Source organism: Choloepus didactylus, chromosome 11 (genome assembly GCF_015220235.1).
Source record: "Choloepus didactylus isolate mChoDid1 chromosome 11, mChoDid1.pri, whole genome shotgun sequence".
Lineage (NCBI taxonomy): Eukaryota > Metazoa > Chordata > Mammalia > Pilosa > Megalonychidae > Choloepus > Choloepus didactylus.
In genome coordinates, this window is record NC_051317.1 from 1971128 (window position 1) to 1996028 (window position 24901).

At 48.1% G+C, this 24901-nt stretch overlaps 2 protein-coding genes across 3 annotated transcripts in view; one reads left to right on the forward strand and one right to left on the reverse strand.

The window, feature by feature from the left end:
- KCNIP1 (potassium voltage-gated channel interacting protein 1) overlaps positions 1-24901 on the reverse strand; it is a 424587-nt gene that overhangs the window by 389752 nt on the left and 9934 nt on the right. The gene's annotated exons all lie outside the window — the stretch shown is intronic.
- KCNMB1 (potassium calcium-activated channel subfamily M regulatory beta subunit 1) lies at positions 1782-13335 on the forward strand. Of its 2 annotated transcripts, none has more exons than XM_037799142.1 (4): positions 1782-1919; positions 5198-5355; positions 6813-6984; positions 12492-13335. In XM_037799142.1, exons 2-4 carry the CDS (start codon positions 5222-5224, stop codon positions 12759-12761), a joined length of 576 nt encoding a protein of 191 aa, XP_037655070.1. In that variant the 5' UTR covers positions 1782-1919; positions 5198-5221; the 3' UTR covers positions 12762-13335. The 2 variants fall into 2 exon arrangements, with proteins under 2 accessions (XP_037655070.1, XP_037655071.1); XM_037799143.1 differs by having other exon boundaries at positions 6813-6888.

Sequence of the window (24901 nt, forward strand, 5' to 3'; positions counted from 1 at the left end):
ACAATCTCACTGCCAGCAAAGGATCCAGGTTTTCATCTGTCGAGAGCAAGCCTTTGCAAGTATTTTGGCCGTGGCTCACGTATGCATTCCAGAAGAACCCACAGCCTCCTTTCCTTTTCCTCCTCAAAAAGGAGAAAGAATTTTGGGAAGATGCTAACGTTTGTTTATAAATTCCAAATGTGGTAACCCTTAATAACACATTTAGCCCATGATGAGCAAGTAGCTCTTCCATCGTGCTTAAAAATGGCAGTCTATTGCACTGTGTAACTCTTCCCCAGGGAAAGAGGAGGAAGGACTAGCATTTTTAGATTAATCATGGGCCCCAGGAGGACGCTTCTGACCCCTAAATGGACCAAGGACCATCCTTGGAAACCCATTGCACTGGGGAAGGCAGAGCCCATTGACGGACGCCTCCTATCAATTCCAGGTCCTGTGTGTCCCTCATTGTCAAACAGCCTGCAAGGTCTAAGGCTGTCCTTAAGAATCCGCTTTTGCTCTGATGCCCATTAAACAAACCATTTACTCTCTTATTAATATGATTCAATTAGGAAGGGGAAAGTGGGAGGAAACTAATCACTGGAGACTGTGTCAGGGCAACCTGAACAGCGGCTCTCATTTCACGGGTGCTGCCCCCCAGCAGCCGGAGCAGGAGGGAAGGAGGTGGCGTTGCTCATTAAACAGGGAGGGCCGGGCTGCTACCTCTCCAGGGGCTGGGGGCTTTCAGACGACTTCCAGAGCTTCCAGGGGCTGATGACTATATAATGGAGGCTTGCACATCTCAGGAGAGCTTCAGGGTCAGCAGAGACAGCCCGGGCTTTGCAATCTGGAAGGGCTGGCTTGGAAGCTGCCTGGGACTCTTAGAGCAGAGTGGCCTTGGACCAGTTGCTTCGGGCCTTGGAGCTGCGGATTCAGTGTCTTCACCTCACCCATGTGTAAAATGAGAGTTAGAGACCTGCTAATCTTTAGACTCATGCCTGATACCTCGGAGAGGTCCAAGAAATGGGGCTTGTTTTTTATTGCTGTTTTTTAATCCTCACAACCACTTTATAAAGAGGAAACATGAAGGAAATAGAGAAGCACGTTTATGCCCACAAATGCTGATGCTCCTCATGTCTTATTAACAGTAACGAATCTCTGCCCACAAACTCAAACCATATTTGACAATCTCCAGGGGGCCCCTGCCAAAGCAGTTTCACCCTGGACCTGGCTGTCTGGAAGCAGCTCCTGAACCCCCACTTCTCCCAGCATCAGCTCAAATGGTCCTCAAAAGATGTGTTCTTGTCCCCTGCTTAAAATGGCAACAGCACAGAAGAGGTAACTGGGGATCAGAGAGGTGCTGTAACTTGCCCAGGGTCACACAGCATGAGCTTGGCAAAGGCAGGAGGGTTTGACCACTCCATCATGGATATGCCAGCAACCCCCATTCCTTGTGGCTGGAAAGCCCAACACATCATCCTTCACTTCCTCCTCCTTCTCCCACATCAACCAAAGGAAAATAATTTCCCATTCCCAGCTTCTTTGCCAGCCCAGAGAGACCGAGTGAAAAAGGAATGTTTCCAAATATACCAGGACTGTCTTCTCAGCTTCTCACTTTTGCTGCCTGTTGTTGTTTGCAATCTGCTTCCCAGCAGACCCTGGGAAATGCAGGTGCAGGGCCCAGGGTAGCAGCTGGCGTCCCTCCGCCAGTACCTGCCCTCCCGAGTTTGTGTCCTGGGGCTGTGTGCTCAGACTTGACCATGTTTGGGCATGGAGGCTCGCCCCAGATGGGGACCAAAAGCAGCTTCCCTGGAGACGGCCGGGAAGGCCAAGCTTCCTGCTGGAGCTCCGGTGGCCTCTTCTGGGGCCGGGGCTGGGGGCCAGGCAGAAAAGAAACCATCTTCCTGCTGGAGACTCGAGACTCGCAGTGGACCAGGCAGATTGTAAGTACCGCATCCAAGAGCGCTTGGGAAGTGGCTTCCTGGAGAATGGGGGCTGGAGGGCAGACCTGTGGGGAAAGCAGCAGCAGATGGGGCAGGGAGGGCCGGGTGGTGGAAACACCCTTCCTCTCGGGTGGTCCCGCGGGATTCTGGATTACAACACGGGAGATGTCGCTATCACTGGGAACTAGAACTGCGGGTGTCTGGGCCGGTGGGCTGGTGGAGGAGCAGGGAATGCCCAGTTGCCAGGTCGCTCTGGTAGCTCAGTGCTCTGGCCCCAACTTCCCAGCAGCCTGGAGATCCGGGCCAGACCTGGCACTTGTCACAGTGGAGGGATGAGACAAAAAAAAAAAAAAAAAAAAATGAGGCTCAGCAAAAGGGCTACAGACTTCTGCTACAAACCTTCAGGGTTTTCTTTGTTAATAATAGTAGCTTTTACTTACCAAGAGCTTACGCTGGGCCAGACACTGTGTTAAGTATATTAAATTCTGTTGAATTGGATCTGCACCACAAATCTCTGAAGCAAGTACTATTATCCTTGTTTTTATAGTCATGTGATTGCTAAGTGGCAAAGCCAAGATTTGATCACATGCCTGATGGCCTCCCACCCCACGCCCTGCCAAGCCTTTAAACACTTTATTCTTTTCTCTATCTTTCTAGGGAAAATGATGTCAATCCAAATGTCGGTTCATACAAGACCCTCCAAAATCCTGCCTTCTTTTGCCCTACTCCATCTTTCTTGAATCCATCCCAAATCTCAAGGGACTTTTCTAAATGGGAAGATATATATATAAAAATTTAGAGATACTTAGCATCTCTCAAAACTGGGAAGTACTTCCAGGAGTCTAACTGAAATCCCTCCTGTTACAGCTGAAATCCATTTCTTCCTGTCCAAACCTCAGGGACTATCAACAATTTCCATCCTTTCTCCTGACTGAAGTTCCTCACTCTGGATACTGAAATCCACCTTTTCATCAAAGGCATCTATCTAAATAGAACCCCTGGCATGGTCTTAGGATTTGACATGACTCTGCAAACCCACTCGTTCACTCCATGTACACAATACCCCACAGGAGCATTACAGGGAAATGGGATTTGAACAAGCCACAGGTTCCAGATGACCCCGGGACAGGGAAGCCTCTCCCCTCCCTTCCTTCTGAATTCCCAGACTTGGTAAAACCAGAGTCCTACCTTAAGCAGCCTTAGAAGTGCCTCGAGGGCTGGGAGGAAGCTGAGCAGCTGGAGGGGGCAGGGACCCCTGGAGGTGGGGGCTGGTTAGCCAGGAAGGTGGGGGTAATACCCAGGGAAGCTCTCCCACAAGTACTCCCCAACTTTCCCCAGGAAGAAATGGTTTTGTTGTGGGCTTATTAAACTGGCAGCAGGTAAACGGAGTTGTGAGCTGTCCTGTCTCTGCAGATACCAGAAGAGAAGAAAGAGAATAGGAAGGAATTGAACGGAACATCCTTCCTTGTCAGGAGAAAATTTTGCTCACTTGCTACTTTCTCATATATCTGTTAGAATTTTAGGGGAACCCAGTGTCTCAAATGAGGGAGGAAAAATTGTAATTGGATGTTGTTGCTGTCAAACATCTTGCATAGCACAGTGGGGGCGGACAGCCTCAATGGGGAGGTGGTAGCAGGTCCCTGACTGTGGCCTCCGTCTTTAGGACAGAATGGAGAGGGGTGAGGGTGGTGGGAGTGGGGAGAAGGAGTTGGGGATCTCTGATTGGAAATGTGAAACAGTCCGTGAGTTGGGAAAGGGAGCCAGAGTAGAAAATAAAGGACTTTGCTGAAAATATCTTTAGACTAATGTCTGTATCCTGGACAATCATGAATTAAAAAAGAATAAAACTACTTTAGGGATCTGGCAGGGAGAAGAAAATCCAATGTAACACCTGGCTAAAATTTCCCCTAAAACAGGGGTACAGGGAAAGGGCCACTATGACCTTTTTATCTTGATTTAGAAATGGATTCTAAATGACTTTGGCAAACAAACAACAGCAATAACAAAACAACAGAAAAATTTATTGAAAGGCTATGGGGAGGCTTACAGAACCAAAGGGAGGTCTCTGCAAGGTGACAGGAGCTGGCAGCACTGTGGCTCTAGGTAGCACAAATTAATGGGCTGCTTCTTGATGTTACTTTGTCAAGATTCCTGAGAGAGAATCCAGTGAGCCTTGCAGCAGGGCTGGGCAGGATTCTTTGCTCACATTGGGGTGGAGTAGATCCCAGAAGAAAAAGGAGGGGCTGGGTTTGCAGAGGAAGAAGAGAAGGAAAGCTGTCAGCTACTTTCTCCCATTCTGCCTCATTCAAACCCTGAAATTAGAGTATAGTCTGAGACCACCACAAGGAGGGAGTCTCCCCTTACAGAGGTCCCGACCCCAGGACTCCTCCTGCACCCCCTATGCCTATGGCTGCCTCCTGGGGGGTGCCTGTCTCCCCGTTCTGCATCTCTGCATCCTCCCCACTCCAGCCATCCCTGCCTCGGGACTCTTTCAGCAGAACTATGAAACTCTCCAAGTTCCTCTACGAGATGTGTCCTGCTAGAAAATGCACAGCTGTTCCACCTCTGCTGCTTCCTCACTGTATTTACTCCCTGTGGCTGCTCTAACCAACGACCACCCACTTGGCATCTCAAAACACCAGAAATCTCTCTCGCAGTTCTGGAGGCCAGAAGTCTGAAATCAGCATCATCGGCTGAAATTGTGGAGTCAGCAGGAGCTCCCCTTCCTCGTTCCTTGCCTTCTGCAGCTTCTGGTGGCTGGGGGGCACTCCCCAGCTTGTTGCTGCATCACTTCAATCTCTGCCTCCGTGGACACCTCCCCTTCTCCTCCTCGCTCTGTGTGTAATCTCCCTCTCCCTCTCTCTTATGGGGGGAAGCTTGTGATAGCAGTTAGGGCCCTTTCAGAGCATCCAGGAGAATCTCCCCGTCTCAAAAGCCTTAATTTAATCATACCTGCAAAGCCTTTGGCAGCCAAGTTTCAAGGATTAGGATGCATTCATCTTGGCGTGGGGCTGGGGGTCATTATTCAGCCTACTACGTTCGCTGCTTCACCTGGGGCAAGTCCCTTAACCTCCCCCAGCCCTGATCCCCCGTCTGTAGAATGGAGATGATAACCCTTGCCTCTCAAAGCTGTTGGGAAGCTTCACTGGAGTCATGCAAGCCAAGTTCTGTCTCAAAGTGCAGTGATGTGTTTGATGAGCACCCTCCCCTCACATCTGACTTCCTTCCTTAACTGCCACATGGGCTGATCTCACTTCTGTTTGCCTCTGTGGCTCTAGACATGACCACTGTCCCCTGAGGAGATGGGGAAAAAGCTGGTGATGGCCCAGAAGCGGGGAGAGACCCGAGCCCTCTGCCTGGGAGTGGCCATGGTGGCGTGTGCCGCCATCACCTACTACATCCTGGCCACAACCGTGCTGCCCCTCTACCAGAAAAGGTATGACATCCCCCTGACCAGGCCCCCAGCCCAGGGTCTCCTTGAAGGATCTGGGGTCTGTGAGTAACCCCAGCCTTCTTGTTACCCTTCCCCTTGACCCTCATGCCAGCCAGGAAGGTCTAGAGGATTCTTATTCTTAGGGTGGGGGGGAAGTGCAGGGACTGTTCTGGGACCTGGGGTAACAGGACACTCTTCTCACAAGAGACAGCGAAGGATCAGAGCCAGAGCTCCGGAGTGAAAGTCTGACTCCAGGAGGCACCAGAGACCCGCAGAACTGTATAGCTCATCTGAACAGTTCTTTCCCCTCTTTGTTTGACTCCCCTCTGAAGCATCCTGGTCAGGTGAGCTTCCAGCCTCTTGAAAATCTCAAGTGACAGGGAGCTCACTACCTCACCATACAGACTATTTCACTGTGGGCTATTCTGATCAATAGGAAGTGCTTACAGTGAGCCCAAATCTGCTTTCCCAGAGCCTCTGCTCAGGCATCTCAGTGAGTGCTTGGTTCGCTTCCTAACATGTCAATCATTTGAGCTTTCAAAGAAAAGCTGCAAAGTTCTTGTTCTGTGTTCTCTGCTGAGGAACAAACACACTTGGTTTCCTCAGCCCTTCCTTAGGACAAGTCTCGGACCCCTGCTTCTGGGCATGTGGGGGCTGCTGATGGCCTCTCAGTCTGGCAATGGGTCTGTGCCTGATAGCAGGGAGAGAAGTCACAACTGATTTGCTATGTGCTGAGGAGCCCATTAGCCCCTCCTGGGCTTATTCCTACTCACTTTGCACAACACTGGAGCACTTCCAGGCTAGGTTCTTAGCCAAGTGAGACCCTGCTTAGAGCCCCCGCTGCCTCCATCACAGTATCCCCACCCCCACCCCATGTACAAATCAAGCCCGTCCTACATAGTCCCTTCATGGGGGAAAAGCCCAGATTCTGAAGCCACCCAGACCTGGCTTCAGGTCCTGTGTGGTCTCAGGAAAGTCACTTGACCTTTCTGAGCTTCCCTTCCCCGTCTGTTAGACAAACATGATGTGAATAAGAGGATCTTGGTCCTATCTGCTAAGCAGAATCACTGGGGCAACTATTAAAATAATACCAGGGCCCAGGCCTCACCCACCCTAGAAATTCTGATTCCCTTGGTCTGGGGTGTGGCTTGGGCATGGGAATATTTTGAAAACCTCCCCGGGGAGCAGTGAGGGTTACAAAGCACTCCTGGAAATGATGAGTGAGGATCCCACCAGCTCCGATGTGCCAATTCTACGATTCCTCCCCCGTGTCCAGGAACCTTGGGGTCAAGCTCCTTTTAGTACTGGATGCGTGGGGCACAAGGAGGGTCCCAGCTGTGGGTCTCCCTGATGCCTCCTAGAGGATCAGGGGTTTAAATGGGGGTGCTCTGGGTTCCACCCTGGTTCTGAGGGGTGTGCTTGTGTGTGTCTGCATGTGTGTGCATTTGTGCTCTCCCCAGCGTGTGGACCCAGGAATCCACGTGCCGTCTGATTGAGAGCAGCATCAGGGACCAGGAGGAGCTGGAGGGCAGGAAGGTACCCCAGTTCCCATGTCTATGGGTCAACGTGTCGGCTGTGGGCAGGTGGGCTGTGCTGTACCACACAGAGGACACTCGGGACCAGAACCAGCAGGTACCGCACCAGGGGGAATGGATGCACCTCCTTACCCCTCACAGGTGTGGGACCCTGAACCACACTGTCTCCCTCACCCCAATCTGGAGAGCGGAGGCTGAGAAAGTTTAATCCGCTTGACCAGGGCCTCAAACTCGTCCGAGGTGTTGGAGTCAGACAGACCTGGGTTTGAATCCCTGCTCTGCCGCTCACTGGCTGTGTGACCTGGGGCAGGCCGTGTAACCCCTCCAAGCTTCAGTTTCCACCTTTGGGAAATGGGGCTATTACGGTTGGCAGCTGAAAGTGCTGATACAAAGTCCGAGATGCTGTATGTCATACGCCAGGCTTGATGTCTGGTGGATGGTAGGTGCTCTAAAGGAAGCAGTGGTTGGTGTTAATATTTCTGTTCTGCAAACTGAATCAAATGAGAGGCCAGGTCACAGAGACCGAGAGCCCCAGGGTGGAACCCCTGTGAGTCCCAGGGGAGCCAGGGGGCCAGGGCTGGAACCAAACTTCTGAGGGCAAACACTTGGGAGAGTTTCCCACCACTGCCCTGCAACATTCCACCCTCACTCTCCCCCCAAATCCACCATCATAGCCCATCCCAAAGGAAATACGAGTCAGCTCATATTCATGCATTCAGTCAGCCATTCATTTATCCATCCAACAAGCAGACATTGAGCACTTGCCATGTCAAGGGCTGCAGGAGCCTGATGAGACACAGACTGCAGAGGAGAGAGCTCATCCATGAGATAACTTCCAGTAGGGAGGCACCAGGGCCACAGACAGGAACAGAGAAGGAAACGGGGGGCCTACAAGGAAGGAGCGATGTTTCCCAGCCTGCAGTGAGGTGAGATGGAGGAGATCGGAGGGCATTTGGGTCAGGCTTTGAAAATCAGGCGGAATATTTCATATATTCCCAGGCATATGCCAATATGGCAATAATTTCTGAAAATAACTAACTGGGAAAGGAAATTTGCACAGTACTGGATTGTGTGTTTCTGATTCATGAAGAAAATGTGAAGAATTAGAGCAGTTTAAATGTGCTTATATGCTTTAGGTGTCATTGAGTTTCCTGGGACTAGAGACATTTTAACAGGAGCTGGAGAACCAACTTACAGAAGAAATCTTTGCACTGTGAGAAGCTTGAACAAATGACCTCTAATATCCCTTCCTACTCAAAGATTCTGAGATTTGCTACTCTTTAAGGGACTTAAATTGCTTTATCTAGAGAATCCAGACAGCATCTGCTAAGCATTTATTATCTCCAAGGAATGTACATTCAGCTTAATTCAGACTGTTTTCTTTTTAGCACCTATACTAGGTACTAGGTACTGAAGATTTGGAGATTATTGAGATCCAATTTATTCCCTCAAGGAGCCGACAGTGTAATTAGAAGCAGACACTAAACAGCAATTTTTCACTTTTATCTGACAAATATTTGGTACCACGTCAAAGGCACACACATACAGATAAAAACTCCAACAAACCAGGAGAAAAAAATCATGCAGGTACTGGACCCAGAGAAATGTGGAGGGGGGCATACATAGTGAGGGAAGGACATAGAAAAAGGAGTGGCAGAGGAAAGTGCTGGGTGGACAGGGATCCAAAGGCTGGGTCCTGAAAGTGACGCCTGGTGGAGGGTAGCAGGCAAAGGTGGACCAAGGCCCGTTTCCAGAGGATGGTGACCACCCAACCATGGGATTAAAATGCAATCCTCTAACCTGGGGGTCCTCAGCCATGGCTGAGCACTGGAATCACCCTGGGGACTTACAAGATGAAAACAGGGTCCCACACCAGACCAACTGAAATGGAATCTCTGGGGATGAGGCCCAGCATAGGTAGTTCTTTGGGGGCTCCCCTGGGTGATTCTAAGGTTGGACATTACTGCTGTAAGCACCTGGGAGTCTTTAAAGAGCTGGGGGTCCTGGGTGTGTGGTCAGAGTGGTGGCCAGGAAGGACGAGTTGGCAGCAATGTTTGGGTTCAGTTACTCGGCAGGGAAGCTGGGGCCACAGCAAACACCAGAACAGATGGGATGGGGATGAAGTGGGTGGATGCTGAGAGTCAGCATTTGGTGGCTGATGGGATGGGAAGGAGAAGGGTGGCTGGGAGGGTGGTGGAGTCATTGACAGTGCTGGGAGTGATGGAGGCTGAGAGAAGCTGGTGGTGGTGGTGGTGGTGGGGGACCTGTTCTGTCATCACTAGTATAATACAGCACCCATGCCCCTAGATGAAGAAACAGCTTCAAAATCCACCTGAATTAGCTCTGACTTAAGACCCCCACCTCTTTGGCAGTTAGTGGCCCCTGGTTCATTCCAAGGAACAAGTAACAAATTTTCAAGACAAGCAAATGTGATAACTGGTGATGAGGTTTGGGGAGCAGGACAAAGATCAGGCTGCCTCTCTGATCCTGAAGCTGCCAGTTTAGGAGGAGCGAGAGGCCAACTCTTCCCCTGTGTGACATCTCAGCAGCATGTGAGCCAAGGCTTCAGCTGGCCCTGGAAGGGCAGTGTTGGCAGCCATCGGCTGTCCACTCATCCACCCAACAGTAGCCAGGGATCTCCAGAACCAGGGCCAATGACTGGCCGCCATTCTGATGAGGAGTGGAAGTGCCCACCATGTTTTTGCAAGTAGCTGGGTTGGAGGACAAGCTGTTCCTTCCACCCCTGTCCCACCCAGGGGTGCAGGGAAATGTGCTCCAGCTAGCTGTGTGTCCTCTGGAATCATGTGAAAGGCTAGGCAAGGCTATTCCCCTGCCCCCACTCCCTACTTTGAGGAAGGGGCTGCCATCTTCTCTCATCTTGCCCATGAGTCTTGGTTTAGGGGAATTCTAAGTACTTGCCATGGTCTCTGCTGAGGATAGTGATGCCACAGGCTTGGGGGTGTAGGCTGGGTCATTTCAGGGCATTCAGATAACCCAGTGTTAGCTGGACCTGGGACTCAGGATACAGGATGCAAACAAGTTCCAGGCCATTGGGGTTGGCTCTTCAGAGCAAACTCCAGTCCAGTGTCTTGCCGAACAGGCCCAGCATAAAATACCCAGGGTAACTTCAAACAAGAGCAGGCACATGCCCCCACCGCAGAGCTTATCCAAGGGCCCCACTTTAAGAAGGGGGAGAAGGAGCTGTTGTTGCAACTTCATAGATAAGTCGACACTGACATTATTATGAATACTAACAGCATCTTCCATTAATTGAGCGTTTATCCTGTGCTGGGCTCTATGATAATCACTATACATGCATTGTCTCATTCAATCCCCACAACAAAGCAGACATCCTCACATTCCCCTCTTACAAGGCTCTAAGAGGTTGTGGCACTTGTCAAGGTCACACAACTTGGAACTGGTGTTTGCACCCAGGCCTGTCTGGCTCCATAGACATACCTTTACTCAATCTCCTGTGTCACCCAAGGTCACAGTCAGAGGCACTGGGAAGACTCAGCCCAGGACTCTGGATCCACTCATCACTGAGGACCCTGCAAGGCCCAACAACTCTGAATGCAAGATGCCTCAGGAACCAGCTTCTCCCCAGCTTTAGCTGCGCCCTGGTTGGATGGTCACCCAAAGCTGGAGGCAGCTCCCCACTTCCCAGGTGGTCAAGAACCACACTGCAGCCATCCTCTTTTCTGCTGGACCAAATGATGTCAGAGCAGGCGGGCTTGGGGGTGGGATGGGGGGTCTCACTCAAATCTAGGGAGTAACTGAGGCCTGAGGAGAAGCTGGCTGAACCCTTACTATTTGGTTCTCTCTTTTATGCATTTTGATCTTGGGCATGATTTCATTAGGGCAGTGGTCCCCAAACTTCAGTGCATGAAGGAAACACCTGTGCTCCATCCTCGGTGATTCAGATTCAGTAGGAACCTGCACTTCTCCTTGGCCTTCTAAAGTGTTCTCCTGCAGGTGGTGTGGGCTAGTACACTTGCAGAACATCTCCCTACAGACTCACATAACTAACATTCAGGCCTCTTGGCACAGAACCCAGATAAAACTGGGCTCTCCACTTTGTGTTTTCTTTACTGTGCTTTCCAGCTGGGCCTCATCTGAGCAGGCTGGAAAGTTCTAATAATAATGACCAGGGTCAGAATTAAATGTGTGTCATGCCTTGTCCACGCAAAGCTCTTTTAAACATGTTCTCTCTTTCCTTTTACTCCCAGGGTCAAATGCCGGTTTACCAACATATCTTGTTTGGCTTGCAGAAGGTTAGACCTCAAAGGTTTTCCATGAGAATTTTTGCCAATGCTTTTAAATTGTGAGAGTTCACATTACAATCTGGTTTTCCAGCTTCTCTTGAAATGTCGGAGGTCTGAATACAACAGGGCTTCTTGATTGCCTGGCATCAATTGTCTGCACCCAGAGGGGACTGCAATTTGATGAGCCAGGCAGTCTCCATTTCGCCAGGCTCCACTGCTCCCTGACACGAAGGCAAATGCCATTCAGCACCTGTCATCTCACTCGCTCGCCTGCTTCACGCATTCACCTTATCTGCATTGGCCCTGTAGGCAACTGAGTGTGTGATCACTGTGCCCTGAATCGAAACACAGACCCCATCTAGCCTGTGTCTCAGTTTGCTGGGTAACAAAGTACTACAAACTGGGTGGCTTAAAGCAACAGCTGCTTATTGTCTCAAAGCTCTGGAGTCTAGAAATCTGAAACCAAGGTGTCAGCAGGGCCCTGCTCCCTCTGGAGTCTGCTGGGCTCTGGCGGTGGCTTGCCAGCCATCCCTGGTAGAGCTCAGTCTCTGCCTCCATCACTTATCTGTCTCTTTCTGTCCGTCTATTACTGTGTCTGAATTTCTTGCCCTTGTGAGGACTCCTTATATTGGATTAGGACCCACCTAACCCGATTTGGCCTCCTCTTCACTAAGAACATCTTCTAAGACCCTATTTCCAAATAGGATCACATTCTCATTAGACTGGGAGTTACGACTGGCACACATCTTTTGGGGGACACAATTCAAGCCATATCAACCCATTTCCCTCATTTGGTCTCCATGCACAGTCACATGTGAAGCCCTTTTAAAATAATATATTGTGAAAAAGATACTGCTATGAACCCATTTAAGTGACAAAGACATCAAGGCTCAGAAAGGGTAAGATTCTATAGCCAGTGGGAAAAGAGCCAGGACTCCCAGCCAGGGCCAGGGCCTACAGTTGTGCAGCTTATACACTGAACACCTCCAGGGGGCGCCACCCACGCAAACAGCACTGTGAATGACGCCCTCTGTTATGTGCAGTCCAGTCTACCAGGCGTTCTTCAGAAGTCTGTGTCAGATTTGAAAAGGTTGAAACTGGAGGAAGCCATCACCTCTACCTTGACCACTCCAAGACGTTTTGCTAGAGCAGGCCTCCCCCAGGGACTTGTGAGAAATGCATATTCTCAGGTCTCCCCTGCCCCACACCTACCAACCCAGGGGCCCCGACTCCAAAGCCAGCATTTTTTCTTTACCGCACACCAGCCCCTCACTTCTGGGCCCAAAGAGACAGGGATTTCCAAACCACGAGTACTCTTCTCGCTTCTTCTCCTCCACAGTGCTCTTACATCCCAGGCAGCCTGGACAACTACCAGGCGGCCCGGGCCGACGTGGAGAAGGTCCGAGCCAATTTCCACGAGCACCAGGTTTTCTACTGCTTCTCGGCGACTCAGGAGAACGAGACCAGCGTCCTGTACCGGCGCCTCTACGGGCCCCAGGCCCTCCTCTTCTCCCTCTTCTGGCCCACCTTCCTGCTCACCGGTGGCCTCCTCCTCATCGCCATGGTGAAGCTCAACCAGTCCCTCTCCATCCTGGCGGCCCAGAAGTAGGCGTGTCCATGCCACGCCACCACCTGGGGGGTGGGTGAGTCCCCGGGGCTGCTCCCTGCTTGTCCACCCAGGCCAGCTCCCCATGCTCTCCCACTCTCTCCCGTCAGTCCATCCTGTTTTCCACTGAATGGATGACTTTGGGAAAATTTCTTTATTAAGTCGTTTCCTGCTCAAGAATGCACAATGGCTCCCTAGTGCCTTGGAGGACACAAGGTGAGCCAGTTAGAGTTCTATTACCTATCCCCACTCAGCTGACTGGTTCCTATGGTACCACCATCCACCCCACAAATTACAGTGATTCTCACCTCTGTGTCTGTGTTCTTGCTGTTGGCTCAAAAGCCTGCCCATCCCACCCAGGAAGCCATCTTTGGCATACATCAGTTCCTTCACTGGATTCCATAACAAAAACCAACAGCAGCTACCATTTATAGAGCACATTTAGAATATTGCATTTCCCCCCAGATACTAAAGGCTATATACATCTTATTGCAATAATAACAAAAATATGTAAATAACAAAAGGCCGTAAGGAAATATAGCAAAATGCATTAAAATATTGACAGCGATAACAGGCGATGGGATAGTGGTTAATTTTAATTTTCTTCCTTATTCCCCTGTTTGTTTTTGGTACTTCTCTAAATTTTCAGTGGTATGAAGATGGTTGTTTTAAATCATGGAAATAACAGTAGCTTTATTTTGTAAAAAGTTTGAAAGTATGAGCCCCCCTCACAAAGCGGGATGGGGTTGGGCTGCAGTCAGAGACAGGCTGTTGGGAAAATACAATCCTAAGAACTCTCTATGGGGAAAAGATAATTCCATAGATGAGGATTTGTTATTTACATTGCTGGTAAATACTTGGGCACTGATCCTTCTGGGAAGTCTGTCTCAGATTTGCAAAGGGCAAAGCTGGAGGAAGCCATCACCTCCACCTTGACCTCTCCAGGAGGTTTACCCATAGAGGTTCTCAAAGTGCGGCCCCGAGCCAGCAGCATCAGCATCAGCATCCCCTGAGCACCTCTATGAAATGCACATTCTCAGGCCCCACCCTCAGCCCACTGAATCAGAAAGTCTGGGTGGTACCCAGAAATCTGTTAAAACATGCTCTGCAGGGGATTCTGATCTGTACTCAAGTGTGAGAATAACTGGCGCAGGGAATGAGCACCCTTTCACAGGCGGGTTTCATAGCAGATAACTAAAGACTATTTAGCAGGGAGCTGCCAGGGAAATCCTGAGCTGGTTAAGAAGTTAGGCTGAAGTTCCTTCCAGTGCTGTGATTCCTAAGATGCAGCCCTGGGTTTGAATCCTGTCTCTACTTGCTCCAGTTTTCATCTCTCTAATCTCTGTTCTATAAGGGAGACTCCTCCTTTTTTGTAGCTGGGAGGGCTAACTGCAGATTTGGCACATAGTAGGTGGCCAAAATGAAAACTATTTTTAATAACAATAATAATTAATTAATACTCAGAAATTTTCAGAAAAAGTTATAGTAACAATAATGTTAACTGGCATTTATTGGTGCTTACTTATTACATGCCAGGCACTGTGCTAAGCAGTTTGCCTTACAAAAATTCAGTGAGGCACTACTGAACCCACCTTGCTGATTAGGGGAAGCTATAGAGGATAGTGGTTAAGACTGTGGACTTCAGAGCTGCTCTGCCTGAGTTCACATCTATGACCCTGTCATTCACTGGCTGCAAGAATTTGGGCAAATAACTTCACCACTCTGTGCCTCAATTTCTTTACTTGGAAAATGAAAACTTACAATAGTATATCTCCATCATAGGATTGTTAGTATTAAATAAGTGATTATGTAAAGTTCCTAGAAAAGTGAGCAACACATGGTAAGTGTGTCATATCAGCTACTGTGAAAAACTGAGGATCCAAGAGGTAATTGGCCAAGCCTCTGTGTGATTCCAAAACCTGGCCTCTTAACCACGGTACTTGAGCAGAGTCAGATGACAGGCTGAGGGGCACAGCCACCCAAAGCCCCAGGGGCCAAGTTAGGAATAGACCTGCAGCCTTGGAGTTCCCCCCTCACCCAGATCAGGGACCTCGGGGGGACCCCACCTGCAACCTGTGCCACCTTTCACTTCCAACCTGGGTGCCCTGATGCATTCCCACATCTGGTGGATGTTGCTTCTGAGGGGAAGCAGCACCACACCTTCCCCAGAGTTTCTCCCTTATGGGGTCAGGGAAGTCTCAAGGGTGCCCTGAGTCCTTTAAGAAAGTCCCAATTGAGATATTATAGTGTAGTTTTTTGCAAGAGGTTACCACTAGGGGAAATTAGGCAAAGAGTTCATGAGATTGCTCTGTGTTATGTCATATAACTGTATGTGAATCAGCAATTATCTCAGAACTTTAATTTTTTAAAAACAAATAGAAAGTCCCAACTAGGAGTGTCATGTATAGGAGCTACTTTGCACAGAATTTACATGCACCTGCATTTGGGGTTAAAATGCAAGAAACCTCATATCTGAACTGCCCCTTTATGGACAAAGGCCAGGTCCCTGGAGAAAAATTAGTGCCTCGGGTTGGTCAGCCCCCACTGCACTTACATTATTAATAATGACCTTCATTTGCTTGGACAAATGCCTCCTGTCAGCAGAGACTGGGCTGCTTCTAGCAATTCCCACACCTGCCTGCCTGCTCACAGAACTTCACGCACAGGACGAGTGGGAAGTGATGGGCATTAGAGCCTGATGGAGTTGGACACTGAGGAAAAACACTTTTTGGAATAATAGCTGCCTGGGAGCAGAAAGCCCTCCTCAGTTCTTCATAAATCACTCTGGTAATGAGCATCTGTGTTCCTATCTCACCGGCCAGAGACTCACACCTGGAGAAGTTCACCTGCACCTCTTGCCCATGAGCCCTCTCGGAGAACTCAGCCCACCTGGTGGAGAACATGGTGGGGACAAGGGACCCTTGGGCTCCAGAATCAGGGTGAAAAGGACCCTGATGGGGCATCAGCCCTCAGACAGAGCTTCAGCTCCAGCTGCCCAATGTGCAACTAGGAGAAGAAAGCATGGAGGGTCTCTTCTGTGTTTGAAGATCTCAGAGGGCAAAGATTTCACTTTCATGGAGTAGCTGCTGGGAAAGGGCCAAGAGATGAATCAGATGCAGCTCCCCGCTTCAAGGAGCTTCTCAACTTTTCACCACTCTTTCTCCCTCCTTCTTCACCCACCATTATTCAGGGCTTACTTCTTCACAGTGAAGAACTTGAATCATGCACATTTAAAATAGTGCAACACAGAACATTAATAAAATCTTAATTTTTGTGACTTATTGAAATGATGCCAACCCCCTTCAGATGAACAATTCATCGAAAGTTTCTCCTAATTTCAAAACTCATTGGATGAGGGGATTTTAAATTGCATTTATTCTATTGCTAAATGGCAGTGCAGGCTGGTACTAAAAATATCCAACATTGTTTGAATCAGTCTTGCATTTGGGGGATTTTGAATTATATGAAATATTTGGGAAGATATTTCAGCAAAATGCAGCTATCTTTTTGGCCACTGCCTTTTCAGATTTAGGGAACTGAGAAAGACCCAAGAAAGGTCAGGAATTCATGGAAAAATGCACTACAGTCAGGGATAGTAGTTCTCAAAGTGGAGGCCTATAAGGTCAAAACTATGTTCATAACAATACTAAGACAGTATTTACCTTTGTCACTCTCATTCTCTCACGAGTGCAAAATTGGTGGAATTTCCCAAAGGTATATGACAAGTGGTATCACAACAGACTGAATTCAGAAGCAACTATGAGAATCCATAATGTCTCCTATGAAGCCAGACATTAAAGAGATTTGCACACATGTAACACAATACCACTTTTCTTAATTTTTTTTCTTTTTTGGAAAATAGAGCTATTTTCACAGAAATACGTTATTTTTGTTGACATTTTTATTTTTATTATTATTTTAAAATAAATTCAAAAATTTAAAGTTCTTGGGTTTAATTTCTAAAATAAGAATTAATAAATATAACCCATATGAGCAACAGTTCTTTGGAGTCCTCAATGTATTTTATGAGTGTAAAGAGTTCCTGAGGCCAGAAAGTTTGAGAATTGCTGATCTAGTGTCTCCAGAGACTGGCTCTCCTTGTTCCTCCCACATAGCGACCTGTGGAAATCTGATGCTCTCCCCTAAGTATCTTCAGAGTCCTTTGGGGGCCAGGAGGAGAGCTTTCCTTTTCATGATCCCCTCTGTCTCCTGTGCCCCCTTCCAAGGATGGGTTATTTTATGGATTATCTTCTTATCCTGCAAATGTGCTCCCAGCTTTTCCTCTGTATCAACTCAAATGTGGAACTCAGTTTCTTCCTAGCTTTTCTCAACTCTCCCTGATATAAAATAAAACTCTACCACTAATATAGAGCACATGTTCATCAGCCAACTTTCTTAGAGGATTTGGGATGTGGGACATTCCCATTTCCAAACGAACGTTTGTGATTCATTCTAAGGCTGGTTTCTTCTCCCTCAGTTGCTGAGTCAAGGGTGGCTTAGAAGGACTTTAATTTCCATTATCATAATCTCCATCAACCCACAACAAACCCCCCATCCAAAATACATAAAGTAAAAATGGGGATGGCTAAGCAGTGCAGTTTTAAGACAAGTCTGCTGTGGCCCATTCTAACCAGATCGGTGCACCGAGGCCTGCCACGTAGCTCCTGGAGCCTCTGCTGCTCAACTCCCATTTAATTTTTTATATTCAATTCTCTGAGCATTGGTAGGGCTTTAAAGATCATCTAGTACTTTCTCACTTTCTAATCTGCGGCTGGAACCCCTCAATCACATTCCTCCTTGGGGACAATCTGCATCACCAAATTTTTATGAGTAACTCACTATGCTGTGTGGGATCTGCTTCCCTTTTGCACTATATTGAGCCAATCACTCCCCATGCAAGAATCTGTCATTCCAAATAGTAATGACAATTAACATTGGGTGGGCCCCTGTTTGCCAGGATCTGAGATCAAGCTTTACAAATACAGCTCATTTGACCCTAATGACCTGTTTTGGAGTTAATATTAGCACTTCCACTTCAGAGATGAGGCAACTGAGGCACAGGGAAAGCATTTAACTGACCCCAGGACCAAAGGTAGTAAATAGCAGAGCTGGCCCTCAAACTTAGGCAGTGTAACTTCAGACTCTATTCTCTTAATGACTGAGCAGTCTCTGCTCCATATTAAAAATGAAAAATGCTGAGCAGCACAAGTATACAAACTGAGAAAGCCTGTTGGAGGCCTCTAGAGTCCTTCCTTCCAAGGCCAGGCTCTCATAGAATTCACTTGGACTGCCCCTCTGAAGAGTCCTTTGATGCGTGGTGGAGTCCATGTATGGATATTTGAAAAAGCCCTGCAGGAGTTGTGGTGTGCACTTTGGCAAGGCTGGCCGAGCCATGTGGTCAGCCACCACCTACCAGACTGCAACAACCACAGCCCGTCAAATGCCCAACTGAAATCCAGGCATGCTCTGGCCACCACAATCCCCTGTGCAAGTGACTATTAAAGAGCAGAACGCAAGAGAGGCTGGTCAAACATGACTCTCAGAGACCCCACTCTTGTCCCGGTGATCCTTGATTTCTTTAGCAAGTGCTCCCAAACCATTGGTTTAACAATGCACTCTAGAATTCTTCCAGGATTTGACAGTGTACTCATTTATGTATCTTGCAGCTTGAGAGTCTTTTCTCTATCACAAATGAAAACTGGGCCATTTGCCACCTTCTTGGAATCTAACTCATTTTTCTGTGATTCTGCCAGTCGTGGACTCTCAGTTCTCTTTGTTGGTTCTTTTCATTCCCTGGAATTGAAATTCCCGGAGACACAAGCCAGAACCTCCTTGACTTGAAGCCACCAGAGTCGTCTGCAGGGATTCTGACTTCATGCCAACCTCTTCACTGTGGCTGGACCATCGCACTTGGTTCTCAGGTCTTGCTCCTTGTGGGGAAGATGGGAGCAAACCAAAAGAGGAGTGGGCACTGCTTGTCCCTCCGTCTGCCCCAAGCAGGCTTAGCCATCATTTATTTTTACTCTAAGAACATGTTTTAAAGTCCTTTTTTTTCTCATTCTTATATTTTTTGGGATAAGTTTCAGCTTAATCTGGCATTATTCTTATGTTTTTGTATTTGTCCTTGGGAAGCAAGCCTGCAAGGGAGGAAAGCGCAGGGGAAATAAAAACAAAAACAAAAACGAAAAACAAAGAAATGAGATTTCAAACCTGGCCTGTCTGTGACCTTGGGTAGTTTATTTTCCCTCCCTGAGTCCCAGTTTCCTCAATTGGAAAATGAGTGTAACATCACTGCAGTTTATAGGGCTTCTTGCAACGATTCAATGAAATAATGAATGCAAAGCACTTAGCACAGTGCCTACTGCATAAAAGATGCATAAAAGAACATAAATGTTTGTTCTCTCTTTGAGCAAACATATCTCCTTCCACTAGTTATACAGATTCTTTTCTGTATGACTCAGAGAGCCCCCTGTTGCAATCTTTTTCTTCTTTTCAGCTTCCCACTTCTTTTTCTTCTTAGCATCATTGCAGGTTGCCTTGCATCTCTCTCCCTCTCAATCCATTTCTAGCTGAACTCTGTCTTAAATTTTCTGCCATGGACAGGCTGACTGCCTTTGCTTTGAGCTTTCTTGAATCTCCTTGCATAGGTTCAGTTCCTGAACAAAAGCAGTTACCCGTGCACGGGAGCCACGTCCCTGCCTCATTGAACCATCCAAGCATCAAAGTCCCAGTTTCCTCGAGAGTCTCCTGCATGGAGAAACATCACTAACTGTAACAACAGGTCTGGCCCGGATAATCCTCCCAGTGAGGAAGGCGAATCCGTCAGCCCAGAAATCAGTCTTAACCGGAAATTAAATTGTATTTCCACGCCAACTGCAGGATGCCTGGATCCACGGCTGACTTCTCAAGGCGATGCCTTATCTTGAGGAAGCTCGAACAGAAAACAGCTGCATCTGCAAAATTACGAACTTGGACCTGATGAGAAGGCTTTTCTTTAACATACAACTTGAACCCTTCAAGTTCCTCATTTTGGGTTTTGTGCATTTATTGGCTGCCCCCTCTGTGCTACGCACTGGGCCAGGACTTGGAGATATGAACTGGACTCTGGGAACTCCCAGGCTAGGGGCAGAAGTTCAAGGGCAGGGGCAAAAGATCCCAAACTCACAGCACTTTGCTTCATTATTCTCCGTGGTTGAATCACTTAGGTGGGTAGAGTGTATAATGAACTTCCTGGCTCAGAAGTGGGTTCCTAGGTTTAGCTCTGATACTCATGGTTCACAGTGGGTGAGCACTTAACATACAAGGGAACTGAGACTTAGAGAGTGTGCAACTTGCCCAAGGTCACTACTGATCAATTAATAAGCATAGGAACTGGGATTTGAACCACGATAATTTCATAGCACAGCCTATGTATCTTTAAACACTATATTATACTGCTTCTTTATTTCCCCCAACTTTTTACTTTGAAAATGTCCAACTACAGAAAAGTTGCAAAAGTAGTACTACGAGCATCCAGAAACTCCATCTTGAATCAGCAACTATTGATATTTTGTCACATTTTCTTTATCTGTGTGTGCACGCACGACCAAACCATTTGAGAGGTGGGTGAAGGGGTGTAAAATACCAGCTGGTCTGGAAACTGTGCAGGGAACCATTTGGCTGGAGGAGAATGTTTATGGAAGAGGAGAAACCAACAGGAAGGCAAGCCGAGGCTGTGTGAGACCGGCCCAGGAGTTTGAGATTCACTCTAAAGCAGATGGGACAGGTCGTGGTATACTGTCAGTGACAGCACAACTTTTATTGATGGTATTGAGAAGAACTGTAAAATCGAAGCTGTGCATTCAGCGACTGACATCTTTATGGTTTCTGATTAAATATGCATGCTTGTTGAATAAAATTCAGACAATACAGATAAGCATCAAGAAGCACTTTAAGAAAGTAACCCTTAATCACAACTAAAAGCCATGTTATTATTTTAGTTGACTCTGTATTTTAGTTTATTGTACACACAGATTGGAACCATGTTGTACATACAGTTTTGTATCCTGCTTTTCCACCCAATCTTACAGGAAGAGCATTTCTGCATGTTATGAAATTGTCTTTGAAAAAAATACTTTTCAAGCAGTTTAATGGTATTCCATCAGTCAGAGCAATCAAAATGTATTTCACCCATTAGTTTTGGACTGATGTTTAGATGGTCTCCACTTTTTTGTTATTATAAGTAATGTAATGCCATGATAAACAGCTCTGAATAAAGTCTATGTGCACATCTCTGAGTATTTGCTTAGAACAGATTCCTAGAAGTAGAGCTTTGGGGATAGAGGATGGATGGGCCATCTTTTTGTCTGGTCAAGGCATGGAGGAGGCAGGAGGGGGAGCGGTGGGGAGAAAGGCAGTCTGCAGGCTGCTCAGCAAAGCAGGACAAACGAGATAAGGGTTTGGACTTCAGGGATGGCACTGAGAATGGCAAGGATGTGACAGGAGAAGCACTGGGAAGAAATAATCAATGGGATTTAACGGGCAAGACGACTTAAGGGTTCAAGACTGGGGACATAAAGAGAGCAATAGTGATGTCAGGAGGGAGAATCTGCTTTTGTTTCATGAGGGTTGAGTTGAGGCCACAGGAAGACATTGGGTAGAAGCGTCCAGCACGGCATCCTCCCTCCCTCCATCACCCCTCTACCCTCACCCCTTCCCTTCTCCCCACCCTGTCCCTTCTCCCCTCTTCCCCCTTCCCATCTCCTCCCCTTCCCCTTCCTTCTATAACTCCTTCCCCTTCTCCTTCTCCTGCCGTCTCTCTCTCTTTCCCTCCCTTCTTCCTTTCTCCTTCCCTCTATCTGTTGAGCCCCTACTCTGTGTCTGGCTTTGTACTGGCTGCTGGCCTTCTTAATGAATAAGATGTGTCCCCTGTCACTAGGAGCTCAGAGTTCAGCCAGGGAGTTACCTGCTGGCCTACAGCTCAAGAGAAAAGCCAATGCAAGGGAGAGAGACTTGGGATCCCCTCCTAGAGGTGAAGCTGAAGAGACGCGGGGCCTTGCCTGTGTGGCCGTGATCACCTCCAGGAGGGCCTGGATCACCCTCCATCCCTGTACCCCCAGTTACTAGCCAGGGAGCCTCTGCCTCTATGTACCTAGCTCAAGGGCCTTCCTCACTCTGGCCTCAGTTTCCCCCTGGTGCCCTGAGGAGGTGGGGGTGGGGTGTTAGGAAGGGTCTCACGTATTGTGCTGAGGTGGCTGTGGCTTCCATTCATGTGACAGACACACTTTAGGCTCTGGGCAGCCCCCGTGGCCTCGTGGTGGAGCACACAGGCTTCAAAGTCCCAGACCCAGTCCGCAGGCTCTGGTTAACATGGGGGATGCCAGCCTGCTTTACTTCTACACCACGGTGGCTGTTTGAGATGGGAGTCTAGCCGGCTGTACCCGTACTCATTAGTTTTGGATCTTTAAGACACACAGTGCTGTGAGACGTACTGCTTGCCTGCCTGGGGAGCTTTGCCATCTGAGGCACAGCTTCTCCCCTCCAGGATGGAGACGTCCTAAAGGAAGTCTGGCCCAGACCTCAGGAGATAGTCACAAAATTCAGGGTTTGTGCCTCCCCCACCTATGTCTGGTTGTCCCCAGTTGGATTACATAAAGTTAAGGCTTTACTGCCCCTCTTCCTATTTTTCATCAGTGGGAGAATGTTGGCTGAGAAGAGGGCAGCCAGGAGGAGGGGGCAGGATGGATTGGTATGCAGGTGATTTTATGGGTTCTGGATTTCAAGTTCACTGTCTGAGTGGTGTGTTAGTCCTCCCGTCCAATCTCCCTAGAATAAGACCCTTCATCACTGACACTGTGACTCCAGGTAGGGCAAAGGAAGGTAAAGGGAATGTTGGAGAGGCTCTGAGTCCTTCTGGTGCACATGGGTGAGCCTTTCAGTCAACCAGACATTTTCCAAGACCTAGGAGGTCCTTGGTCTGAACAGGATGCAAATGAGAGGAGACTTAAACTTAGTCCTTGTGATGGTTTGAAGCTGTATGTTCCCCAGAAAAGATCATGTTCTTTTAGTCCATTCCTGTAAGTGTAGACCTACTGTGGGAGGGACCTTTTGATTAGGTTGTTTCAGTTGAGGCGTGGGTCTTAAATCCTCTTCCTGGAGTCCTTTATAAGAGGATAAAAGCAAGAGAGAAGACACAGAAAAGAGCCCAGAGAAGCTAAGAGATGAAACTCAGAGAAGCACACAGAAAAAAGCCCCAGAGAAGCTGAGAGAGGAAGCCACCGAAGTGAGAAGCTGGAAGCAACGAAACCCGGGAGAGAAGGGAGAGACTGGCAGACATAGCCATGTGCCTGCCATGTGACAGAGGGACTGAGTTTGGGGAGAAGGTGTCATCCTGTTGATGTCTTAATTTGGACATTTTTCATGGCCTCAGATTTGTAAACTTGTAAGTTTGTAAATCCCCATTGTAAAAGCCAACCTATTTCCAGTATATTGCATTTCATCAGTTTTAGCCAAATGAAACAGTCCTTAAAAACAGCCATAAAAAAAGCAAACACCCCCTATCATTTGTTAGGCACTTACTAGGACATAAGCACTGCAGAAAACACCTTATGTGCATTGCTTCAATAAACCTGTGAGATGGAATTAGTATGCTCATTTTATAGATGGGAAACCAAGGCTCAAAGGTGTGAGTCAGCTTCCTAAGGTCACAGAGCTTTACTAGGATCATGTTTGGATTTGGAGTCTGCTGAACCCCAAAACTCATTTCCCAGAAGGTCCTGGATCTGCAAGGGGACACGGTCATGGGGTACCAGCTATATTTGGAGGCCCCAGAGTTCTCAGCTGGTGACTGGCCACATCACACCCTCACAGATGAGCCTCTCTGTGGAAAGTGGCAAAGAGCAGACTGGAAAGGCAGCTCTTTCCTATATTTCCATGGTAAGAATAAATGAAAGATTCACCACGTAGCCCACCAGCTGCAGTAACTGGAGGGGGAATTCTCAGAAGGAAGGCAGACCAGCAAGACAACCAGCTGAAATCCTCACGTCCGGGATGCAGGAATATCCAGGGGCCTTGCCAAGGGACAAAACAGTCTGGCAAGGCCTGTGAACTAAGTATGGATGGACAGACAGACAAGGGGAGGCTGGATGAGAATCGGGGCCTTGAAACATCCTGCAGGATAGAGCTTGGAAGGAATGGCCTGAGAATTAGGAGACCCAGATTCAGGAACCAGCTTTGCCTCCAGCTTGCTGGGTGTCCTTCTCCTGGGCCTCAGGCTTCTCGCCTGCCTGGAGAGCCTCCCAGCTTCCCCTGAGGACCTACTGTGTGCTGGGTGCTGGGAATGCCCTCACAGAGCTGGACTTTTCGTGAACCAGCCGGACACAAACAAGTGGATAAATAATATAACGTAATTGCAGGGTGCTTTAAGTGCTATATCAAAAAGCATCAGGGGATAGAAAGCGCTGGTGTGTGTGGAAAGAGATGAGGAAGCTTCTGCAGACAGGAGGCAAAAGGAATGAAGCAAAGGGAAGAGCCAGGGGAGATCTGGGGAAAAGTGTCCCAACCAAGGGAACAGCAAGCATGAGGACCCTGAGGCTGAAGGAGCTCAGCGTTCCAGCAAGAGTGACATGGGCTGCTGTCTGGGGGCACCACCCGGGGAGAGTGAGACAAGAGGAGGAGAAAGATGTGCAAAGTATGATAATGCAAAGCCTGTGGCCTCGCTGAGTCTGCATTTGACTCTGATGATGTCAAGAGACATTGGAGGCAGGGCTTTGAGCAGGAGGCTTTTGCGATCCATTTTGTATTTTAAAAATAACGGGAATGAATGTTATGCAAAGAATTGACAATGATCCATCAACAGATGAATGGATAAACAAGCTGTGGGTACATCCAGACAGTGGAATATCATTCAACCAGAGAAGGAATGAAGTGCTGACACATACAGTAACATGGATGAACCTTGAAGACATCACACTGAGTGAAATAAGTCAGATACAAAAGGTCACATACTATATGATCTCACTGATATGAAATAATTAGAAAATGCAAAATCATAGAGTCAGAAACTAGAACACAGAGGCTCAGAGTGGGGTAGGGAAAAGAGAGTTAATGCTTCATGGGTACAGAATTCCTGTTTGGGGAGATAGAAAAGCTTTGGTAATGGATGG